This window comes from Podarcis liolepis, assembly GCF_965112155.1.
Source record: "Podarcis liolepis genome assembly, chromosome: 2".
Lineage (NCBI taxonomy): Eukaryota > Metazoa > Chordata > Lepidosauria > Squamata > Lacertidae > Podarcis > Podarcis liolepis.
In genome coordinates, this window is record NC_139555.1 from 113,493,990 (window position 1) to 113,516,173 (window position 22,184).

The 22,184-nt window shown below is 48.7% G+C and overlaps 2 protein-coding genes across 3 annotated transcripts in view; both read right to left on the minus strand.

The window, feature by feature from the left end:
* DDAH2 (DDAH family member 2, ADMA-independent) overlaps positions 1 to 22,184 on the minus strand; it is a 323,504-nt gene that overhangs the window by 203,979 nt on the left and 97,341 nt on the right. The gene's annotated exons all lie outside the window — the stretch shown is intronic.
* VARS1 (valyl-tRNA synthetase 1) overlaps positions 1 to 22,184 on the minus strand; it is a gene marked incomplete at its 5' end in the record, with an annotated part of 33,829 nt that overhangs the window by 836 nt on the left and 10,809 nt on the right. For both annotated transcript variants that reach the window (XM_083491191.1, XM_083491190.1), the window contains 17 exons: positions 791 to 940; positions 1,706 to 1,881; positions 2,916 to 3,027; positions 4,253 to 4,459; positions 5,736 to 5,891; positions 6,891 to 7,018; positions 7,652 to 7,730; positions 8,749 to 8,817; positions 9,630 to 9,734; positions 11,002 to 11,127; positions 11,948 to 12,018; positions 12,903 to 13,008; positions 14,016 to 14,106; positions 14,364 to 14,522; positions 15,499 to 15,602; positions 17,838 to 17,962; positions 20,221 to 20,311. In XM_083491191.1, coding sequence (XP_083347317.1) covers positions 791 to 940; positions 1,706 to 1,881; positions 2,916 to 3,027; positions 4,253 to 4,459; positions 5,736 to 5,891; positions 6,891 to 7,018; positions 7,652 to 7,730; positions 8,749 to 8,817; positions 9,630 to 9,734; positions 11,002 to 11,127; positions 11,948 to 12,018; positions 12,903 to 13,008; positions 14,016 to 14,106; positions 14,364 to 14,522; positions 15,499 to 15,602; positions 17,838 to 17,962; positions 20,221 to 20,311 — 2,055 coding nt within the window. The remainder of the gene's footprint in view (positions 1 to 790; positions 941 to 1,705; positions 1,882 to 2,915; positions 3,028 to 4,252; positions 4,460 to 5,735; positions 5,892 to 6,890; positions 7,019 to 7,651; positions 7,731 to 8,748; positions 8,818 to 9,629; positions 9,735 to 11,001; positions 11,128 to 11,947; positions 12,019 to 12,902; positions 13,009 to 14,015; positions 14,107 to 14,363; positions 14,523 to 15,498; positions 15,603 to 17,837; positions 17,963 to 20,220; positions 20,312 to 22,184) is intronic.

Genomic DNA, 22,184 nt, shown 5'->3' on the forward strand with positions numbered 1-22,184 from the left:
TGCAGCCCTCTTAAACCTATGAACCCAGCCCTTGGGATTCTCCCTAGGCCCCACCTCTAGCCGGTTCTGTTCTGTGCCCTCGTAGAGTCATAGGATTGTAGAGTCGAAAGGGATGACAAGGATCACCTGGTCCAATTCCCTGTATTGCAGGATCCTCTTGCCCTACGTGGGGCTTGAACCCACAACCCTGAGATTGCAAGTCCCATGCTCTACCGACAGAGCTATCCCAAATGCTCTGCACTCGGCTGGGGTGTGCTGTTGAACTGGGACAATCCCCAGATGGAGAAGTGTGCAAGGGGGCATTCGGGCCCCACAAGACCGACCCCAAGGGAACGTGGCCCTCGGGCCAATTCCCTATCTCTCTCTGCCTTACTCACATCCAGGTTGGATTACTGCAATGCATTCAACATGGGGATCCCCTTTGGAGAGTTTGGGAAGCTTCACTGGGAAGCAGAACGTGCGTGGGGAACCTTTGGCTGCCCGGGAGCTGCCGAACCACAACTCCTATCAGCCCGAGTCATGCAGGATGATGGGAGTTGTAGTTCAGCGACACCTGGAGGGCCAAAGGTCGCTGGTCCAGAATGAAGAGGCAAGGCTGTTCATGGGCCTAACCTGCAACGCCTGCACTGGCAACCAACTTTCTTGCGGTCACAATTCAAGGCCTTTAAAAAGCCCTCAATGGCTTTGGCTCAGGCGACGGCAGCAGGAACGTTGCTCGTCACTAGAGCCCCGGAGGCGTTGCCTATGCGGCTTTCAGAGGGTTTCTTTTGGGGGGGGCAGTTTTCCTTACCTTGGCTGCATCCGCCTCCTGGACCTTGGCAGGCACTTTGGCAGCATAGTCCGGGCTGCCCATGCGCTCCTGCAGCCGGAGGATTTGCTTCTGCAGCTCTGCTTTTTTGCTCGCCAGTTTGGAAATCTCCTTCTCGGCATCGATCAAGCCCTGGCACAGGAGGATGGAAAAGTACAGGGGATGGGGGGAAATGCAGAGTGCATTTTAATTAATGGACAAGAGGGAGAGTCTATCTCTCGGCCTCCATCGACCGGCACGACACAAATGCCCCTACCTCCAAAAATAAGATACAGGTCCCCACTAGTGAATACTGTACTGAAGAGTATCCACGCACAGGTTAATCAACAAAGCATGCACTGAAATCTATTAGTTTTCAGAAAAGAGTCCTAGTCCTTGTGGATTATTTATTTTTTAAGAAAAGCTCAGAAAGCATGGCTGCCATCTGTTTCAGAAATGTATTATTTGTAATTAACAGCCATCAAAACAGCACTGAACAGCTTATTCTTCCTAACATCTATGGCTAGAGCAGTGTTTCCCAAACTTGTCCCTCCACCTGTTTTTTGGACTACAACTCCCATCATCCCTAGCTAGCAGGACCAGTGGTCTGGGACGATGGGAATTGTAGTCCAAAAACAGCTGTTTGGGAAACATTGGGCTACCAGGCATGGCCAAACTTGGCCCTCCAGCTGTTTGGGGACTACAACTCTTATAATCCTTAGCTAACAGGACCTGTGGTCAGGGATGATGGGAACTGTAGTCCCAAAACAGCGCGAGGGGCAAGTAGACAGAGTTAGGCAACAGAGTGAGGTGACAGGGAATAGTGGTGGTTGCTGGTGGGAGAGACCGGAGAGCTGGGCTGTAGCGGATGCCAGAGCCCCAAACTCGCTGGCTGGTTGCGCAGGTGACGTTGCGTACCTTGAGCAGAAGATGGACGGTGCATTTGTCGGAAGCGATGGCCACGGCACAACCAGGAGGGGGCGCTTGCCCAGGCTCCAGAACCAGCACTTGGTTGGAGGAGCTGAGAGTCCGGATGTAGCTGGAGCAGCAAGATACGGACCGTGCTGTTCCGGGATCCAGGCACTGCAGGTAACCTGGGAAGCAGAGGGAGAGGAGGTCAGAGCTGGAGAAATGGAGATGCTGGCCTGTCTCAACCTCCCTTGGCTTTTGCGGCTGACGTTCCTTGCAGGGCTGGCTCCTCCCTCAGGACCTCTTAGGTCTCCTTTTTGTTCCCCGATATATCAGGGCATTACATCTATGTCCCTGATACCTCGATATCTGTCTACTTTATCGGCTGCGTAGCATAGATTCGCATTTGTTAGAGCCAGATTTAATGTGTTCCCCTCAAATGTGCTGAGCAATAGATTTTCTAACGGTAAAATCTCTGTTTTATGCGCATGTGACAACAAATCGATAGAATCCCTTTATCATATCTTGTTTAATTGCCCCTTATACAATGTTCCCCGATCAAGGATCCTGAGTTCAATCATTCTGGAAATTGCTGCTAAACCACCTGAATTACATCTAGCTTATCTACTCTAGGACATTGACTCTTATAGAACTTTACAGGTTGCTAGATTCCTGATTTCAGTTCTGTCATATAAAAGACCATGGAATGCTGCATGACTATTAAAAATTCAGTAAACTCTATGCACCATCTTTATCTTCAAGGCCATAACACGGTACATCTAGAGATTATGCGTTGAAATATTTTAGTTGATATTTTAGATTGTAAAATGCTATTGATTTTATCTATTGATTTTTATCTATTGATTTGTTTTACCTAGTGGGCTTATAGCCGAATAAAGTATTATCTATCTATCTATCTAGGTCTCCTTTTCCATCCCTTGGTCAAATTAGGAAACCCATCCTACCTGGAGACACTGGGGATTGAACCTGGGACCTTCTGCGTGGCTCTGCCCCTGAGCCACAGGTCTCCTTTGAGTTCAAATCCCTGCTCAGCTACGAGTCCTGGAATGTCCTGGAGACAAGCAGCTGCATTCTCAGCCTCACTCTTTGAGCCACAGGGCACAAGCAACTGAGAAGCCACAACACACATGCTGATTTATTCCGCCTTGAGATTTTGCCGCGTGTTCCAAATGAAGACCCTTTCCCCCTCTCCACTCACAGTCAGCTTTGGTCTTGGTGAGGTTGTAGTCCGCCCGGAGCGATCGAACAGCCCTAATGATGCTCAGCGCAAAGTCCACGGTGTGGTCCAAGCCCTCGTCCCTCCAGCAGTACTGGGGTAAGGCGGGAAAAGGGTTAACAGTGCCCCGGTTTAAAGTGATGTTTTGGGTATCGCGAGTCAACAAATCAGAAGGGGATAAAGCAATGAACTTGACCCAAAAAGAGACGCTTCCTTTCCTGGTTTTGTAGGGAGAGGGACAGAAGGTTGAGCTTTCTTATATTATTATTCAGCCTTCGCAAACCTGGGGCTTTGGACTACACTTCCCATCAGCCCTCTGTGCTAGCTGTGACTGATGGGAACTGCGGTCCAGAACACCAGGGCTACTGAAGCTTTAGGAAGCCTTTCCCATCATCTACAGAGGATCGGTTTGTATCTGATGAGACTTTGTTTCAGAGTTTGCCAAGTTGGTTATACAGACTTACTTCAGAAGCCGAATGGAATCCGTTCCGGAAGTCTGTTCGACTTCCAAAACCAAGGTGTGGCTTCTAATTGGCTGCAGGAAGCTCCTGCGGCCAATCAGAAGCTATGGAAGCCGCGCTGGACGTTCAGGTTCCAAAGAGCATTCGCAAACCGGAACACTCACTTCCGGGTTTGCGGCGTTTGGGAGCCAAAACGTACAAGTGCCAAGGTGTTCGGCTCCCAAGTTATGACTGTACTGTTATTTGTGCTTCCTTATTTTATTCTGTATTTCAAACTGCTCTGATGGCCTTATGCTGTGAAGCAGGCATATAAACTTGTTCAATGACGGGATAGAAATGAAAAGGACTGGAGAGCGTCAGCTTGGCAAAGTGGCGTTATAATTGATTGAAGAACTTTAAGAAAACAAAACGCGTAAATAAGAAGAGTTTGGATTTGATATCCCGCTTTATCACTATCCGAAGGAGTCTCAAAGCGGCTAACATTCTCCTTTCCCTTCCTCCCCCACAACAAACACTCTGTGAGGTGAGTGGGGCTGAGAGACTTCAGAGAAGTGTGACTGGCCCAAGGTCACCCAGCAGCTGCATGTGGAGGAGCGGGGAAGCGAACCCTGTTCACCAGATTACGAGTCTACTGCTCTGAACCACTACACCACACTGGTGTAACAACAATTTGTATGTTTTCTCTTTCTGTCGTTATTTTCCAGTAATTCATGCGCTTCTAAACTTTTGTTTCAAAGCAAAGCTACATGATAAATACGAGCACATTGTTTCTAGGTTCAAGATTTCACTTCACGTTCCATTATGAATGGAAAGGTCTCTGCACCGCTACATCCCTGACTCTGTGAGTTGAGGATTTACCTGCTCTGTGGAGGGGTAAGGAGTGACGCAGATGCTGGGGGGGTCGCTGGGGGACCGCCGGGGCAGCCGCTGGAACAGCTCCTCAGTGACGAAGGGCATGAAAGGGCTGAGAAGACGGAGTCCGGTATCCAAGCAGGTGTAGAGGACGTTCCGGGCCGTTTGGATCGCGGCCTCATCTGGGCTGGCAAACACCGGTTTCAGGCACTCCTGAGGGGGAGGGATTCAAAAGGGCAGAAGTCAGGAACAAGGGCCACATTCCCTCGCAGGCCAGCTTCCGAGGGCCACATTCAGGTGGTGGGCGGGGCCAAAGTGGGCGAGCCAATGGGTGAGAAGAGAACCTGCCTTGCCATGGAAACACAAGCTTACAGGGCAATTAAAAAATAACGTTGGACTTTGACCAAGAGGGCTAGCAGACAAAGGGCAAATGAGCCGCCCCTCCTCTGCCGCCCTGCCCACTCGCCTGCAAAGAACTCCATGTATTCGCCTACATGCAATTCCGTGCACCTGTGGCGACCATGCAACTTCTGAAATGCAAGAACAGTCTTCACAGTAGGCCTGGGACAGTTAAAAATGTGCATTATGCGTCGGTATTACATCTGCACCCGTCTCTTCCTCCAAGAAGCTCAGGTCCTCAAAACAGCTCTGTCAAGTAGATCAGGGTACAGTGGTGCCCCGCAAGACGAATGCCTCGCAAGACAAAAAACTCGCTAGACGAAAGGTTTTTCCGTTTTCGATTTGCCTCGCAAGACGAATTTCCCTATGGGCTTGCTTCGCAAGACGAAAACGTCTCGCGACTTTTTTTTCTTTGTCTAAAAACAAAGACATGTTTTGTTTATAAAGTTAATTTATTTTCCCTTAAATTTTTGAACTGCTCTTTACAGTATGTGTGACTTTAAAGAGCAGTTAATAAACTGTTGTTGTACCAAATTTGGCTTTGTTTGGACTTTTTTTGACCATAGGAACGCATTAATTGATTTTCAATGCATTCCTATGGGATTTCGTGATTCGCAAGACGAAAAATTCGCTAGACAACAAAAATTGCGGAACGAATTAATTTCGTCTTGCGGGGCACCACTGTACTATGGTATTATTGATGGGGTTGTGGTCTGCTCAGACTACTTTAAGTCTGCATGGTGAGCTTTGTGACTGAGCGCTGCTTTGCTGAACTGAGATTGCCACATCCAAAAGTAAGACTCCAGGCAAGGAATGGGGAAGCTTTGGCCATTCAGATGTTGATGGACTCCAACTCCCATCAGCCCCGGCAGCAGGGCATGATGGGAATTGTAGTCCCAACATTTCGTCTTGGAGTGCCACAGGTCTAATCTAGGCCCTCACACACACCGCGAATTACATTTTAACGTATTCTTGGTAGCAAAATGACAAAACAAAAATGAACTATCCACCAGCTGCAGATGTCACACCTCCCCAGAAGGGGAAAGGGCCAAAAAAGCTCAAAACAAAACCCTTCAGAAACCCCACTCACCAGGTAGACATCGCAGAGCTCATAGAGCCAGAAGTTGTAGACTGCTGTGGTGATGCCAGGGAAGTCGTAGGCCTGGAATCCTGCATCGCACAGCTCCACAGCATGGCTCAAGCGACTCAGGATCCAGCGGTCGATGAGGCTCTCCGATCCACTGGGCTGAAAAAGGCATTTCCTGTTAAATAAGGAATCGTTCCCGGTGGCCCTCGTCTGAGGGCAGGACTTTGAGGCGGGAAAGCGAGAGGGCACATGATTATTTGCTCGTTGGAATTACCTGGGAGTTCTCAGAAACCAACAAAACACTGCCGTTTCTAAATGGATAATGCAATGTGTTAATTCCTAGGACTCCCGCCCCCCTGACCTGGCGCACCCAAGCCTTATTCCTTCCACCAGCCTTCCTTCACGGAGCTCAGGACTCCCCCCACTCCACTTTATCCTCACAACCCTGTGAGGTAGACTGGAATGAGAAATGACGACAGGCCTAACATCACCCTACGTCAGGGGTCAGCAAACGTTTTCCGCAGGGGACCGGTCCACTGTCCCCCAGACCATGTGGGGGGGGGCAGACTATCTTTTTGGGGGGGAATCCTCCCCCCCCCACGACTCTCCCCTCCCTTCTCTACAGCACCAGACGAGGCCCTGTGCCTTGCGAGCAGCAGGGGCTGGCGGCGGCAGCGGAGGGACGACGAGGGCTGCTTAAAATGGCACTCAGCCAACCACAGCTCAACAAAGCCCAGCCCCCTTCCTCCTCTAGGCAGGGCGGGGAGAAGCCAGGAGGAGGGAGGGAGGAGGCGACGCCGCGGTTTGTGTGAGGGAGAGGGGGAGGAAGTGGCGCAGCCCGAATCATCAGAATCAGATCCACGCTGCAATTCCCAGACTGTCCACAGGCTGGATCCAGAAGGCAATTGGGCCGGATCCAGCCCTCGGGCCTTAGTTTGCCAACCCATGCACTACGAGCTTCACAGCTAAGAGGGGATTTGAAGCTGCGTTTTCCCTGACAGCGCTCTCAACCCCTGTGCCGTACTGGATCTCCAAACCCTGCAGTCTGTGCTGAGCTCCAGGAGGCACTAACCGCCCCCCCCCCCCACTTCCAAAAAAAGATGGGGCAGGGGCGGGGTGGAGAGAATGGAGTAGGGAATCATTTGAAAAGAGGCTCACCTCTGGGCTGGGCTGCGGCTTGAACCCGTCCCCGAGACCGCGGATGGCGAACTTGGTCGCGTTCCACAGCTTGTTGCAGAAATGGCGGTAGCCTAGGATGCGGTTCACGTCCAAGTTTATATCCCGTCCTGGAGGGAGCAGAGAATGTTGTGAAACACAAGCAGGAGAGACGCAAGAGCCCTTCTGCATCAAGGAAAGGGTCCGCTGAATTTGAAATACTTTATTGTCACTTGTACAACTTGTATACAGTGAGATTACACGAGCAGCCCCCACTCAGCTCTCTTAGTCTGAATTCCCCTCGTTTACTGACGCACACCCACCAAACCCGAAAGTCCGTTGCCCTGTTGTGATCTTTTCATTCAGCAGCCTAACAGCCCACGGATAGAAGCTGTTCTTTACCCTGTTGGTGCGACTAATCATGCTTCTATATCTTCTGCCTGAGGGCAGGAGATCAAGAAAGTGCCGGCCAGGGTGTGAATCGTCCCTGAGAATTTCCCTCACTCTCCTGAGGCAACGCTCTTCCACAATGTCATCCAGCAGATTCAAGGGACAGCCCATAATATATTGTGCTGTATTATATATCCAGCTCCTTGGATCGTTCCAGTTACCCTTTTGTGAACTTCTTCCTGCTCAACATTAACCCTTTTTGGGAGCAGGAATAGAACAACAGCAGGGCCTCTTTCACTCAGAGAGAGAGAGAGAGAGAGAGAGAGAGAGAGAGAGAGAGAGAGAGAATGAAGTCAGGCAGAGGGATAAATTACCTTGGGATGTGTAGGCGCAGAGAGCAAAACGGAGGGCGTCAGTCCCACACTCTGGAATCCCGTTGGGATAATCCGACTTCTGTGAAGGAATCACAAGTAAAGTATTTAATCCTCGCCATTAAGTTCTCAGAACTGAAAGTGCTTATTTAGACTTGCTTCCAGTTGAGAATGTGTGTATAACATGTAGACTTAAAGCTACCATATAATTCTGGGAGGGAGGGAGACTGTGTATGTGGGTAAAGTTGCACCTTGGAAGCCGAAAGGAATCTGTTCCGGAAGCCCATTCGACTTCCAAAACATTCGGAAACTAAGGCGCGGCTTCCGATTGGCTGCAGGAAGCTCCAGCAGCCAATCGGAAGCCGCAGAAGCTCCATTGGACGTTTGGGTTCCAAAGAACGTTCGCAAACCGGAACAGTCACTTCTGGGTTTGCGGCGTTCAGGAGCCAAAGCATACAAGTGCCAAGGTGTTTGGCTTCCAAGGTATGACTGTATTTTGTTTATGAATCACTTCCCACAAAGCCTCCGGAAGGAATTTTACAATTTAATAACAAATACAAAAGCAGCTGCAAACAACTTTAAAAGACAATAAATACAAAAACAGTTCAAAGCAACAAGAACACGTACATATCGTCAGTTCAGATCCAGGACAGACCAACTGGGATGAAAATGTTAGAAGCCTTGTTGAAAGATATAATGCCTTCAGCAGGAGGCCAAAAAGGCAACGGAGAAGGTGCCTGTCTAACGTGCAGTGACAGGGAGTTCCACAGGACAGGAACTGCCGCCGCAGTAAAGCCCTAATTCTAACATTGTGTGGAAGGGACCTGGGCAGGACGGCACTTGCAGGATGCCCTCTCCTGCAGAACACAGCGCTTGGTTGGGGAGGTAGGGAATGCGGTGATTTTTTTAGGTGTTCTGGTCTCAAGCTCTGTAGGGTTTTGAACACCAAGACCACCAGCACCTTGAACCAAGCATCCTAACTAACTGACATATATACAGACATACACACACGGTCATGTCATGTTGGTGTTCTTTGCAGCATCCATTACAACATCAGCATTGGGGGGGAACTGGCGGCAACAGGAGGGAAAACACATTACCTGTCCTTGTTTTGCTCGCTCTGTCTCAGATGGGTCCAAATTGCTCTCTAGCAACTGTGCATGGAGGCCCTGCAGAGGCAGAAGAGAGAAAAAGGGTTGCATCTAGAGGTTGAGGGTTGAGGGAACGTTCTTTCACATGTGGTGGACTTGCAAAAGGGTAAAAGAGTATTGGGAAATGATCCATAATGAATTGAAAAAAATGTTTGAAAGTGCTTTTCCAAACAAAAACAGAGTCCTTTTTGCTGGGGATAATTCAGACTGAAATTCCCAGGTGTCAAAAAAGGTTATTTATGTATGCTACTACTGCAGCCCATGTTTTATTAGCCCCAAAATGGAAAACAAAAGAGGTTCCAACTAAAGAAGAATGGCAACTTAAGCTGACAGAATATGAGCAGCTTGCAGACTTAACATATAGAATAAGAGAACAAGAAGGACATTTGTTTAGAGAAGACTGGAAAACGTTTATTGAATGTATGGTAAAAAATTGTGTACACCTGAAAACGTTGGCAGCTTTAAGATAAATTCAACAGTGTAAATAAGTCCTGATGGATGTAATAATGGAATACTGAATGGTTTAGTTTATGTCAAATATGCAGGGATTTATGATATGCAAACCATGGAAAGAGAAGAAAGGAAGTCATTGATATTTTAAAGTTTAGATGAGTATTTTAAATTGTGAAACAGAATTTTTTAATAAAAATTATATAAAGTGGGGGGAAGAAAAAGGGTTTTTCTTCTCACTGGACGACAAAGCAGGATGTGCAATAGGGGAGACTTTACGGAGGCAAAAATCCCAGATAAGAGCCCTCGTTTTCCCAGCCCCACATCTGGCGTGTGTGGCCTGGTGGCTTCCCCCTCCCTGGCCTAAAACCATAGGTTACCTCCAGCGTAATGCCGGTAATAACATCCAATGGATCAATCACGTTCCCCAGCGATTTGCTCATCTTCCTGCCGTGAGCATCCCGAACGACGGCATGGAGGTAAACCTGGCAGGAGTCGCAGAAAGAGGGTTAGTTGGAGGAAGAGGGGTAAAATGTACACTTGGGTGGCAAGAGGGGAGAGGCTTGCAATTGTGAACTTGGCCCAACCTCTCTCATCCTCAGGGAATGTTTTGAAATACTATGCATTAGCTGACCAGCAGGGCAAAGCATGAAAATGTTTATGAGCAGCTGACTGCACACATCTCTTAAGGCATCTAGCACTGCAGGAATACCTGGCTTCTCCATGTGTGTACATAAAGTAAAATGGCTACATATGATGATTTGCATGCCATTTTCTATCATTTTGCTCTGCAGGGGAGTGTTTTTCTTGTGGGAAAGGGATTGATGTTTCAAACGGCACTCAGTTCCCCAGGATTTAGCAGGAGCTGGTCCTCACAGGGCTTCCGTTAGAGGAAAAACTAATTATGCTACAGGCAAGGGTTATGGCCTCTAAAACAGAAAAATGTAATTACAAAAGAACTGCAACTTAAGGATCAAGTGGCTAGGCCTCAGTAAAACTTCTGTGGTAGTTTCAAGCGAATCTATGGTTGGGGAACTGGCCAGCACGATATTTGGGTTTCCCAGCACTCCAAGTCTGACCCCAAGAACAAGAGGACTGGGTTCAAATCAAGTGCTTTGGGGGGCAAAGATCATTAACACTGAAGTGATCAATAAGTAGCTGTGTGGATAAGCATACCTGAAATAATACAAATAATAATAATAATAATAATAATAATAATAATAATATTGCACCCATCTGGCTGAGTTTCTCTAGCTACTCAGGGCAGCTCCCAACAGAATATTAAAAGCACAATAAAACATCAAACATTAAAAACTTCCCTAAACAGGGCTGCCTTCAGATGTCTTCTAAAAGTCAGATATTCCTTCCAGATTTATTTCTTTGACATCTGGTGGGAGGGCGTTCCACAGGGCGGGCGCCACTACCGAGAAGGCCCTCTGCCTGGTTCCCTGTAACCTCACTTCTCACAGGGAGGGAACTGCAAGAGGGCCCTTGGAGCTGGACCGCAATGTCAGGGCTGAACGATGGGGGTGGAACGTCAGTGTTATCAGGTTTTTGTGTTACCTCCATGAGGACTAGTAACTTGGCTACTCTTTTTATTTTTTAAGTAAGCACTTCAAAAACCTTGCACAGCAAATGGCAGATTGCATGCTTGTGCAGGGAACCTATGGGTACTTGAATGCGACATAAGCCACCCTGAGCACACACAGTCATGAAGAATGGGGTTGAGGGAGGGACGGCCGAAAACCACACCTCTCTGAACGGCAACTTCCCCGTAAGCTTCAGGCCCAGCATGACCATGCGGGCTACCCAGAAGAACAGAATATCGTGCCCAGTCTCCAGAAGGGTCCCCGGGTAAAAAATTTGGAGATCTTCGCTCTAGAAGAGAAATGAGAAGTTGGAGAGGGTGAACGAATAAGAACGATGGTGGGGGGATATGAATCCTGCATATTTAGTTCAGAAGCCCCCAAGCAGAATCTGGGTGCAACAGACGTTCTTCCAAGCAACTAGGCATTCCTAAGCACACTGCCTCCGACAGGGGAAGTAGGACACCGCCATTATGGCTAGTAGCCACGGACAGGCTAAGACCTGAGGCTCATCATCAGGTTCAGAAAGGGGGAATCAGTGTGATCAAGGGGATGGAGAAACTACTGAGAAAGGCTTCAGCATTTGTGACTTTTCAGTTCAGAAAAAAGGCAGCTAAGAAGAGACATGACAGAGGTTTGCAACATCACGGATCGGGAAAGGCTTCTTTTCTTCTCTCGCAACACCGGGACTTGTTATGAACTGCTGGAATGCTGTTATGAATGATGGAAGTTTCAGGGGCAGAAAAAAGAAAGTACTTCTTTGCACAGCATACAGTTTAACTGCGGAACTCACTGCCGCAGGTCCAGCAACGTGGACAGCTTTAAAAAGGTTCGAAAAATTAACAGAGGGTAAGGTTACCAGCTATGATGGCTCTGCTTAGTGAGTGCAGCTTCCTTCTAAATACCAGCAGCTGGAAACTGGGTCTTGAATTCAAATCCTGCTTTGCAGGTTTGCTACAGGCATCTGGCTGGCCATAACTGCATTTTGCGGAGAATTCCATACCTGAACTGTGCAAAGTATTTCCCTGAATCTCCCAACAGAGATTCTGGAGTAATACAAAAGGCCAAGACGTCACTAAGGCCTGACAGTCCTGCTTCACAGAGGGACTTACAGGGTTTGGCCACCCAAAGATGGAGAATGGAAACAGACCGGATGAGAACCAGGTGTCCAGGACATCCTCATCTGCGAAGGAGACAAGAGAAATATATAGAGTCATCTATTAAGAGAGAGAGAGATCAGGACCTTTGTTCTTTATATTCGAGCAAGTTTGAAGGTAAAGGTAAAGGGACCTCTGACCATTAGGTCCAGTCATGACCGACTCTGGGGTTGCGGCGCTCATCTCGCTTTACTGGCCGAGGGAGCAGGCGTACAGCTTCTGGCTCATGTGGCCAGCATGATTAAACCGCTTCTGGCGAACCAGAGCAGCACACGGAAATGCCGTTTACCTTCCCGCCAGAGCGGTACCTATTTATCTACTTGCACTTTGACCGTGCTTTTGAACTGCTAGGTTGGCAGGAGCAGGGACCGAGCAACGGGAGCTCACCCCATCGTGGGGATTCGAACCGCCGACCTTCTGATCAGCAAGTCCTAGGCTCTGTGGTTTAACCCACAGTGCCACCATGCCTGCCTCCCTGGGGGCCTCCTCTGGCGAGTGGCTCCGCAGTGACGGCTGGGTCTGTGGTCAGGCCAGGACCTGGAGACCACTGAGGGGAAGAGGAAGAGGAGGGAGGCCTGGGCAGAAGCGGGGTCTGCTCAGCCGGCCAAACTGCTTGCTTGCTCCCTCAGGGCAAGTAAAAAGGAGAAGAAGAAGAACCCGGATGTTTTTCAAAATTTATAAAATCCGCCCAGGTGGTGATTTCACCCTAGAAATCCAGGGCATGTCCAGGAAAATCTGGACGTATGGCAACCCCACCGCCACGCTTTCCCAGGTGTGTGTGTGTAATGTGCGAGATGGGAGTCCCTCTTTAGGATGAGGACGGCAGCCAGGATAAGATGACGGCTCCCGCTGCTTCACAACCTCCTTGCAAATCTCCCACCCACCCACCTTACCCCTCCCCCTGCTGTACCTTGCCGGAGGGAGATTTTTTCCGCAGGCACCTTGAAGACTTGGGCTGCTTTCTCTTTGACCTCCTGCTCGGTTCTGCCGCTTATCCAGTATCTACCATCCGTATCCTGGGCAGAAGAGGACAGGTTATTTAAAACAGTTTCCCCAACCTGATTAAAAACAAGGAACAATAAATCCAAGCTATAAAGCGGGGGGGGGGGAATCTTCCAGCTCAGGGGCCACTTTCTTTTCCAGGCAACCTTCCGGGGGCCACATACGCCCCTCACACACCCCTCTCTATCTTGCACCCATGCTCATTCCCAGAAGCGAGAGAGGGATCATGCATGTACAGTCTCATTTTATTCCAGGGTAAGCGACCATATTCATTTTGCAAGGCTTTCCCAGGCATTTTGGTGCGTGCTTCCTGACTTTTCCCATAAGCTTATTCCTTGTTTTGAAGGAAACAAGGTTGTTATTGTGCATTCTGTAACAATAGCGCCCAATATGGCTCCTTTTCTTCCTCTCCCTTTTGTGTTGTTTCTTTCGCACTATAAACCAGATGGGCAAGGGCTCTGTTATTATTGATCCATTGCAAACCATTCTGGAAGCCTTTATACGGCTAAAGAATGTTTGTTGAGGGGGGGTGTGCTTCAAATAAACAACAGCGTTGCCCCTTAGCTTTCAGCTTCTCTTTGGAAATCTGAACTTAGTAACAGGGAAATACCGTATATTTTGCTCTATAAGATTCACTTTTTCCCTCCTAAAAAGTAAGGGGAAATGTGTGTGCATCTTATGGAGCGAATGCAGGCTGCGCAGCTATCCCAGAAGCCAGAACAGCAAGAGGGATTGCTGCTTTCACTGCGCAGCGATCCCTCTTGCTGTTCTGGCTTCTGAGATTCATAATATGTTTTTTCTTGTTTTCCTCCTCCAAAAACTAGGTGCGTCTTGTGGTCTGGTGCGTCTTATAGAGCAAAAAAATGGTGGTTCTTTTCTAGGCATTCCTCCAAGCCCTCTAATCCCACCCTGGGCTACCTGCTCAGAGAGGACCATGGAAATGGCCGTTTATACATCCCAAACATTTTCCGTGTTTCGTTTCCTCGGCTATCTGGCCCACCATCTGCCCTCAGTGTCTTACCTCTCCTGGTGGCACAGAGGGGTCGTTAACGGTCACAAAATATGCCGGGATACGGTGGCCCCACCACAACTGCCGGGAAATGCACCAGTCCCTAGAGGTGGAGAGATAGAGAAAGAAAAGTCATAAAAGCCCTCAGCACAGAACACTAAATCGTCTGGCGAATCTGGATGCATGTGCAAAGCACACAAAAACCAAAGGACCAGCACGCACACAGAAATCTCGCCTGAACAAAAGGACATGGCTCTTTCTGTCCCCTTTGCCTGCCTTTAATGCCCCCCACCCACCCACCCATTCGGCGCCCTCCCCCTACAGCGCCACAGGAACTGGGCAACCTACAGCAACCCTCACCTGATATTGTCCATCCAGTTGAACCAGGTCTTGAGGTGGAAGTCCGGCACGATGCGCAGGTCGCCCCGGCGCACTGCCTCGGCCGCTCCGCGGGCCATCGTGTCGCAACGCACGTACCACTGGGGTTTCAGGAGCGGCTCCACCACGTCTTTGGAACGGCTGCAGGCATCCGGGGGGCGGGGGGGGAGTGGGAAACAGAATTAGCTCCGGCAAGCGAGTGAAGCCGAAGCCAATGGATGGCAGAAGGATCTGCTCCCCGTGATAATAAAGGTTCCTACTAGAACGATTCATTGCTCTTCCTATTTCTGGGATAGCTCCGTCGGTAAAGCATGAGACTTTTAATCTGAAGGTTGTGGGTTCAATCTCCACATTGGGCAAAAGATTCCTGGATTTGAAGGGTTTTGGACTAAATGAAGCTTTGCGGTTCTTTCCAACTCTACGATTCTCCACACCAGGCAAGGTATTTTCCACCTTTTCTGCATACAGAATGCCCTTCCATCTAACCAGTTTCGAAACCCTCCTCTCCTCAGAATCCTTTCCCCCCAAGGTATCGCACCCTTTCAAGCTTCCTCCAACTACATCTGAGCAGACATGGTTAGAATCTCACCGTAAACTCTGGCGGTTCATACGTAACCATGGTTTGGCCAACAGGGTCACTGCTTTGAGCTTGCACACTCCTCTGACCCCCTTAGGTTATGGGCCCATTGCCTCACTCACAACCTGGTTCGAGCAAACCGTAGTTTGCCGTTACATATGAAACCGGATAGAGTATGGTTTGACTCTACATTTGTAGCAGCGCTGCAACTGGAACGGGCTGCCTCCTTTCCTGGAGGCAGTTCAGCAGAGTCAAGGGTCTTGCAATTACATCCGGCACTGTAGATCCCGCACTGAGGAAGGGGTCAGGGCTGTAGGGCCTCCAAAGTCCCTTCCAACTCTCTTTTTTTGGATTTTGCGCACCTCAGAACTCACGTCTCCCATAACATCAACGCCCTTTTCTGACAGATGGTACCCATTGTGTTAGGTGCAACCTAAGCATCCATGAAGAGGTCGCTTCAGAGAACAGGGCTGCCTGCCAAAAACCAGAAGGTCCCACCACCCAGATCAAAATTATTCCTCTCCCCCATCCTCTTCTCACCTGCAGATCGGTACCACCATGGGATTGTCCTTCACATCCCTCACGAGCCCCGCATCCTTCAAAAGTTGGAACACAGCACGACGAGCATCAAACCGCCTCATACCCTGGAAACGGGGTAAGGAGAAGGTAATTTGGTGGCAGGGTCTGCAACAAAATGTTGCAGCGTGGAACACTGTTTCTCGGGAATTCCAGAAACTTGGCTCCTTTTTCCACACGTGCGCCTCCAGTTTTCCTCCCTTTCTTCTCCTCACAACAGTCAGTCACCACACTAGAGCTACTAAGCAAGCTCAGGCCTCTCTTGGCTGTTGTTGGGTTTTGTGGGAGGCAGGGAGTCCCCTACCTTAGGGCGGCTGCAGTTTGCCTAAACGTATTTTGGTACTTCTGAAAACCTTGAGGTTTCCCCAAAGCATGCTGCTTACCTTTAGTTATAGTGCCGGGGGTTAAGCAAGAAGCACTGAACATCAGAGTAATAAAAATAAATAAATAAAAATAAAAACAAAAACATTTATTTATACCCTGCCCTCCCCGGCCAGGGCCAGGCTCAGGGTGGCTAACACCAAACGTAAATTACAATAAAATGTAATAGAAAACAACAACAAACAAACAAACAAACAAACAAACAAACAGTTAATACGGCTTAATACAGCTTAAAATGCAGACTCATTTTAGTAGTAGCCCATAAATCAAGACCATAAAAGGAGGAAACATCAGATATTCCCCCGAGCCAGCTATCCATGCTGGTCCTACATGGGCCAACAAAAAAGCCAAGGGAAAATTAATATACCAAATCCCATATAAGGGGTCAGAGTGAGTCTAAGCCGAAGGCCAGGCGGAACAGCTCCATCTTGCAGGCCCTGCGGAAAGATGTCAAATCCCACAGAAAAAACGAGAGGACTGGAAGGTCCATGTCAGTGACCTAGGCCCAACTCACTGAGATGGGATCCTCACGCTCCTAGCGGATGCCAAACCCATCCTTCAACCCATTACAAACAGGGACCAGGCATAAACAGATTATAAACATCTAAGAAGAGGCCTGCTGGATTAGGCCAAGGACCCATCCGGTCCAGCATCTTGTTTTCCCAGTGGCCAACCAGATTCTAACCTGAAGCCCTCAAGAAGGGGCTGAATGCCATAGTCACCCTCCCCGCTTGCGACTCCACAGAGAGGCTTACTACTACCTCCAATACTGGAGACAGCAGCTACCCACAGCCTTATCCTTCCCAGATATGAAACCAGAGGCTGCTTTGTCCAATCGCAACATTAAGAACCGCCTGGTGGACCAGGCCGAAGCCCCACTGAGTCCAGCATCCTACTCATCCTACTCAGGACCTGAGGGCAGCAGCTCCCCAGACCCAGTGGAGTAGGAAGGGGGGGTGGTGGGTGCAGGCCACCCCAGGTGTTATCACTCAGGGGGGTGACAAAATGGCAAAAATGTGTGTGTGTGTGTGTTTCTTTAAAAAATGGGCTCACAACATCTTTTTTTGAAAAAATAACTCCCGCACCCACTGCACCCCCCTTCCCAGGCCCTAAGGAAATTAGATTATCCTCCGCCAGGGCCTTCTCAGTGAGGGCTCCGATCTGGTGGAATGCTCTGTCCCATGAGACCAGGGCCCTGCAGGATTTAACTTCCTTCCGCAGGGCCTGTAAGACAGAGCTATTCCGCCTGGCTTTCAGTGTGAACCTGGCCTGATCTTTTATTCCCCTTCCTTCCTTCCCTCCTCCCCTTTTTGTGAAGATTGCCCGCTCTGGGATCCCACAGCTAATTCTCCCCTGGTCTCCTCGCCGGCCCAAATAGGACTAATTTAGCCAGCTAGCCCTGGTGATCACCTAATGTTTATTGGGTGGATTTCCCCCCTAAATTGATTTTTGAATTCTGAATTTATTGTTATTCATGTTTTATACTGTATTTTATGCTGGGTTTTTTGTAGCATCAATTAAGTGTTTTAAATTTGTTGTTAGCCGCCCTGAGCCCGGTTTCCTGAACCGGGAAGGGCAGGGTATAAATAAAAAATTATTATTATTATTATTATCATTATTCCTATGCCACTGGAAGCTAGGTGAGGTGGGGGGCACTGGGGGGCTCTGTGCGCCACACCATGGGGCCTGCAGCATGCCTGAGCCACGTGTCTCTCCGGGGGGGGGGGAGGCGGTGGGCAGACTGCCTGCGAGCTCCACACTGCTTTTTCGAGCAGCGTGGGGCTTGCGTCTGCCCCTGGCTGCAGGACACACACACCACACCAGGCACCCAAGCGGCTACCTACGCCGCTACCCAGACCCACTTGTGGTTCTCAGAAACTGACACCGAGATCCACCGTACAACCCGCTCCTCCCATCCATACCTGGAAGGTGGGGGGCACGTTGACGAGGCAGCCGGTTTCGTCGATGATGGTGATGAAGTCAAGCCCGTGGCGCAGGCCCACCTCGTAGTCGTTCGGGTCGTGGGCCGGGGTGATTTTCACAGCCCCTGAGAGACGCAGGAAGAGGAGGAGGAGAAATTAGAAGAGGACGGCATCCATCCTGCCTTTGGATCTAACTGGTGGCTGTTCAGGTCGCTTCCCAACTGCCCACCCCACAGTCTCTTAAGTGCAGCTGAAGGCATGCAGTTGGGCAGGTGCTTTTCCCAGCCTTCAACCAGAAGGCTCTTCGAGTTACACCCGGCAGTGCAGCTGCAGACCCTGAGGTGCTGAAGTTCATCAGGAACAGCCCACCTACACCAATAGCTTTGAGGACTTTTTTTTTTTTTTACATGATCAGGCAGTGTATAAATCCTATTAAATACCGTATTTTTCGCCCTATAGGACGCACTTTTTCCCCTCCAAAAATGAAGGGGAAATCTGGGTGCGTCCTATGGGGCGAATGCAGGCTTTCGCTGAAGCCTGGAGAGCGAAAGGGGTCGGTGCGCACCGACCCCTCTCGCTCTCCAGGCTTCAGGAAGACATCCGCAGCTTAGGCAGCCCTACGGGAGGTCCCGCAGGGATGTCTAGGCTGCGGATAGCAGCCTGCTTCCCGGAGCGTCGGGCACCCTGAAAGCAGAGTGCCCGGCGCTTCGGGAACACATCCGCAGCCTAGGCAGCCCTGCGGGAGTTCCCACAGGGATGTCTAGGCTGCAGATAGCAGCCTGCCGCCCAGCGCGAGTGGCGCCCTGTAGCAGAGCGCCCACTGCGCTGGGCAGACATCTGCAGCATGGGGAGCCCTGCAGGAGTTCCCCGCAGGGCTCCCCACACTGCGGATAGCAGCCTGCCGCTAGGCAGGCGGGGAGCCCTGATGCAGAGCGCCCCTCGCGCCGGGCAGACATGGGCCAGCCCCACAAGCTCGGGGGACAGAAGGGAGGCGCAGCGCCGCCATCCCGCTGTTCCTCGACCTGGTTCGGTTTCCCTGACCTGCTTTTGGGGGTGAAATAAAGGAACAATTTTTTTCCCTTTATTTCCCCCCCAAAAAACTAGGTGCGTCCTATGGGACGGAGCGTCCTATGGGACGAAAAATACAGTACATAAACAGCATGCCCCTAAACGCCAAGTCACCACCCAAAGGAGGACAATTCGAAAGTGCAGATAGCAAATGTGTTTGTGTTTCTGTGTGTGTGTGTGTGTGTGTGTGTGTGTGAATTAATACACAACCAACAAGTCTTTCAAGAGGGAGTCCCACAGCAGCGCAAAGGTTATAAATGTCTGTGAACCAAGGCTGCTGTGCCTGCGAGTAAGGCTCACGAGCTCAGGAGAACTTGCCTGAGCTTTCACAGAAGACCTTCACTCAGCTGAAAAACCAAGCTTGCTGTCAGAAACACGAAACTAAACTTGGAGGGGGGAAAGTTTAAATTTAAATTTACATTGGCTCCCAGTACATTTCCGAGCACAATTCAAAGTGTTGGTGCTGATCTTTAAAGCCCTAAATGGCCTTGGCCCAGTATACCTGAAGGAGCGTCTCCACCTAGACATACCAGTTCTTTTGGGAAATAATTTATAATAAATTGGGGGGGAAATGTTTAAAAACACTTTTCCAAACAACAACAACAACCAGAGTCCTTTTTGTTGGGGATAATTCAGATGGAAATTCCAAGGTGTCAAAAAAAGTTTATTTATGTATGCCACTACTGCGGCCCAACTAAAGAAGAATGGCAACTTAAACTGATGGAATATGCACTGCTTGCAGACCTAACATATAGAATAAGAGAACAAGAAGAACATACGTTTAAAGAAGATTGGGAACTGTTTATTGAATATGGGGGGGGGGGTGTACACTTGAAAACGTTGGCAGCGTCAAGATGAATTCAACAGTGTAAATTAGTTTTGATGGATGTAATAATGGAATACTGAATGGTTTAGTTTATATAAAATATGCAGTGATTTATGTTATGCAAAATGAACCATGGAAAGAGAAGAAGGGAAATCACTGATATTTTAAGGTTTTTTAATTGAATATTCTAAATTGTAGAACAGAAAATTTAATAAAAATAAATTTATACAGTAGTACCTCGTTTTGTGACCGGGATCCATTCCAGAGCCCCAATCGCTGGCCGAAAAGGACACTGGACAAAGGGCCGCATCTGCGCACGTGCGCGGAGCAGTTTGCACCTCTGCGCATGCACGAGCGGCGAACCCGGAAGTAACCCATTCCGGTACGTCCGGGTTTGCTGCAGACATTGGACGGAATGGGCGCTCAACAAGGCAGACGCACAACGAGGTACCACTGTATCTATACATATATATATATAAACAGACATACCAGTTCCAAACTCCATGTCTACAAAGTCATCGCAAACTATAGGCAAGCACTTAGCAGTGAAGGGATGGAGGACTCTCCGGCCGTGCAGGTGCTGGGAGACAAACAGAGAGAGAGGAGAAAAGTTTAGCTAAAGTATTCCCAGACCATCCAAATAAAGAATACTCCAAAAAGGTAATCTGAAGTAGAATCTACTGCCCACATCCAGTCCTTAAGAGAAGATCCATTCCACGCATTTGCAGCCCACCCAACTCAGCTCTCCATTCCTGTAACACTCTTCCTGTGGCAAAATATCCTATATTTTCAAGTGTGGGGGAGCCTGTTCCTGAACTACAACTCCCATCATCCCTGGCCATTAGGGTCATGTTTGACGGGGCTGATGGGAGCTGGAATTCAGCAACACCTGGAGGGTCAAAGGTTGCCCACACCAGCTGTGTTTGAACTGCCTTCTCATCCTGTTACAACTTTCATCACTAACTAAGGTGCCATATTCCACTGAGTGAAACGAGATTACTTGTTCTTCATTTATTCCAAAAAGAAAAAGTGGAGGGAGCTCTTAAGCAGCTTGGTCAAATACAGGAAATGCTCCCTCATCCGCCTGGGCATACTGACCATATCTGAAAATACAGAGCAGGCACCAGGCACAATTGAGCAAAAAGCACCTTAACTCTGGTACTTCTTCTTTCTTTGGCGATCACTCGTAGCCGACTAAGATTGTCTTCCATAAACACGGTTCTAACAATGAGTCCGTAAGTGACTGTGGAGGCCAGTTCTGGATCCACACGTCCTTCCACAGTCGGGACACTGGTTTCCGGGCGGAAGTTGTACATGGTGAGGGTTTGCCAAGCGTGCCTTCCTCTTGGCACGTTTCTCCCTTGCGTCCTGAGTTTGAGTGTCTTCAAAGTCCATGACACCTTTGGTAAAGGCTGTTCTCCAAATGGAGCGCTCACAGGCCAGTGTTTCCCAGTTGTCAGTGTTTATACTACATTTTTTTAGATTTGCCGGGAGATAGTCTTTAAACCTCTTTTGTTGACTACCAGCATTACGCTTTCCATTTTCAAGTTCGGAATAGAGTAGTTGCTTTGGAAGACGATCATCAGGCATCCGCACAACATGACCAGTCCAACGAAGTTGATGTTGAAGAATCATTGCTTTGCAACTGATGATCTTTGCTTCTTCCAGTACACTGATATTAGTTCGCCTGTCTTCCCAAGTGATGTGTAAAATTTTTCAGTACTAACCCTATGCTTGCAATAACCCTTTCAAATAAATCTAACCTAGAACACTACAGGTGTTCATTTGTCTTTCACCAGGAAGTGCAGCAGCAAGAATCATTCAGCCAGCAATCATTCATCCTATTACAGTATTAGGCTGGATGGAAGAAGATGCTAGGAGTTATATGTTAAAGCAACAACAAACAAACCTATGGTCACGTAAAGCATACTCAATAAACACATGAGACGTAACCGGCTGTGTTCTTAGATAAATAAGATATACGAATCATAGTATCAAATTGTAAATTTCAACAACTACTACTATGCCATGGGATCCACTATCCTGTAATATCATATATGAGCTTTAACTACTGATGAAGCCCAGGACGGCGAAACAAGGCCTATATTCCTGAAATCCTTGTCTTAGACTTTGTGAAAGGATTTTGTGGAACTGTAACAACCTTTCATGGGGATGGTTTGGACTTTATGAACAGACAGGTGGAATGGATAACCATTACACGGACGGACCTTATGAATGAACTGACTATAGAACGATCTGATCCACTGGGTCTTCTGCTTTGTTTGTTGAACTTTATGAGTTACTTCTGTTGAAATTTACAATTTGATACTATGAATAGTATATCATATTTATCTAAGATAAATACGGTTATGTCTCATGTGTTTATTGATTGGAGTTATATGTCAGCCAGGAAAACTTACTGAGATTTGACAATTGGTGGAGTTGGGAGGGAA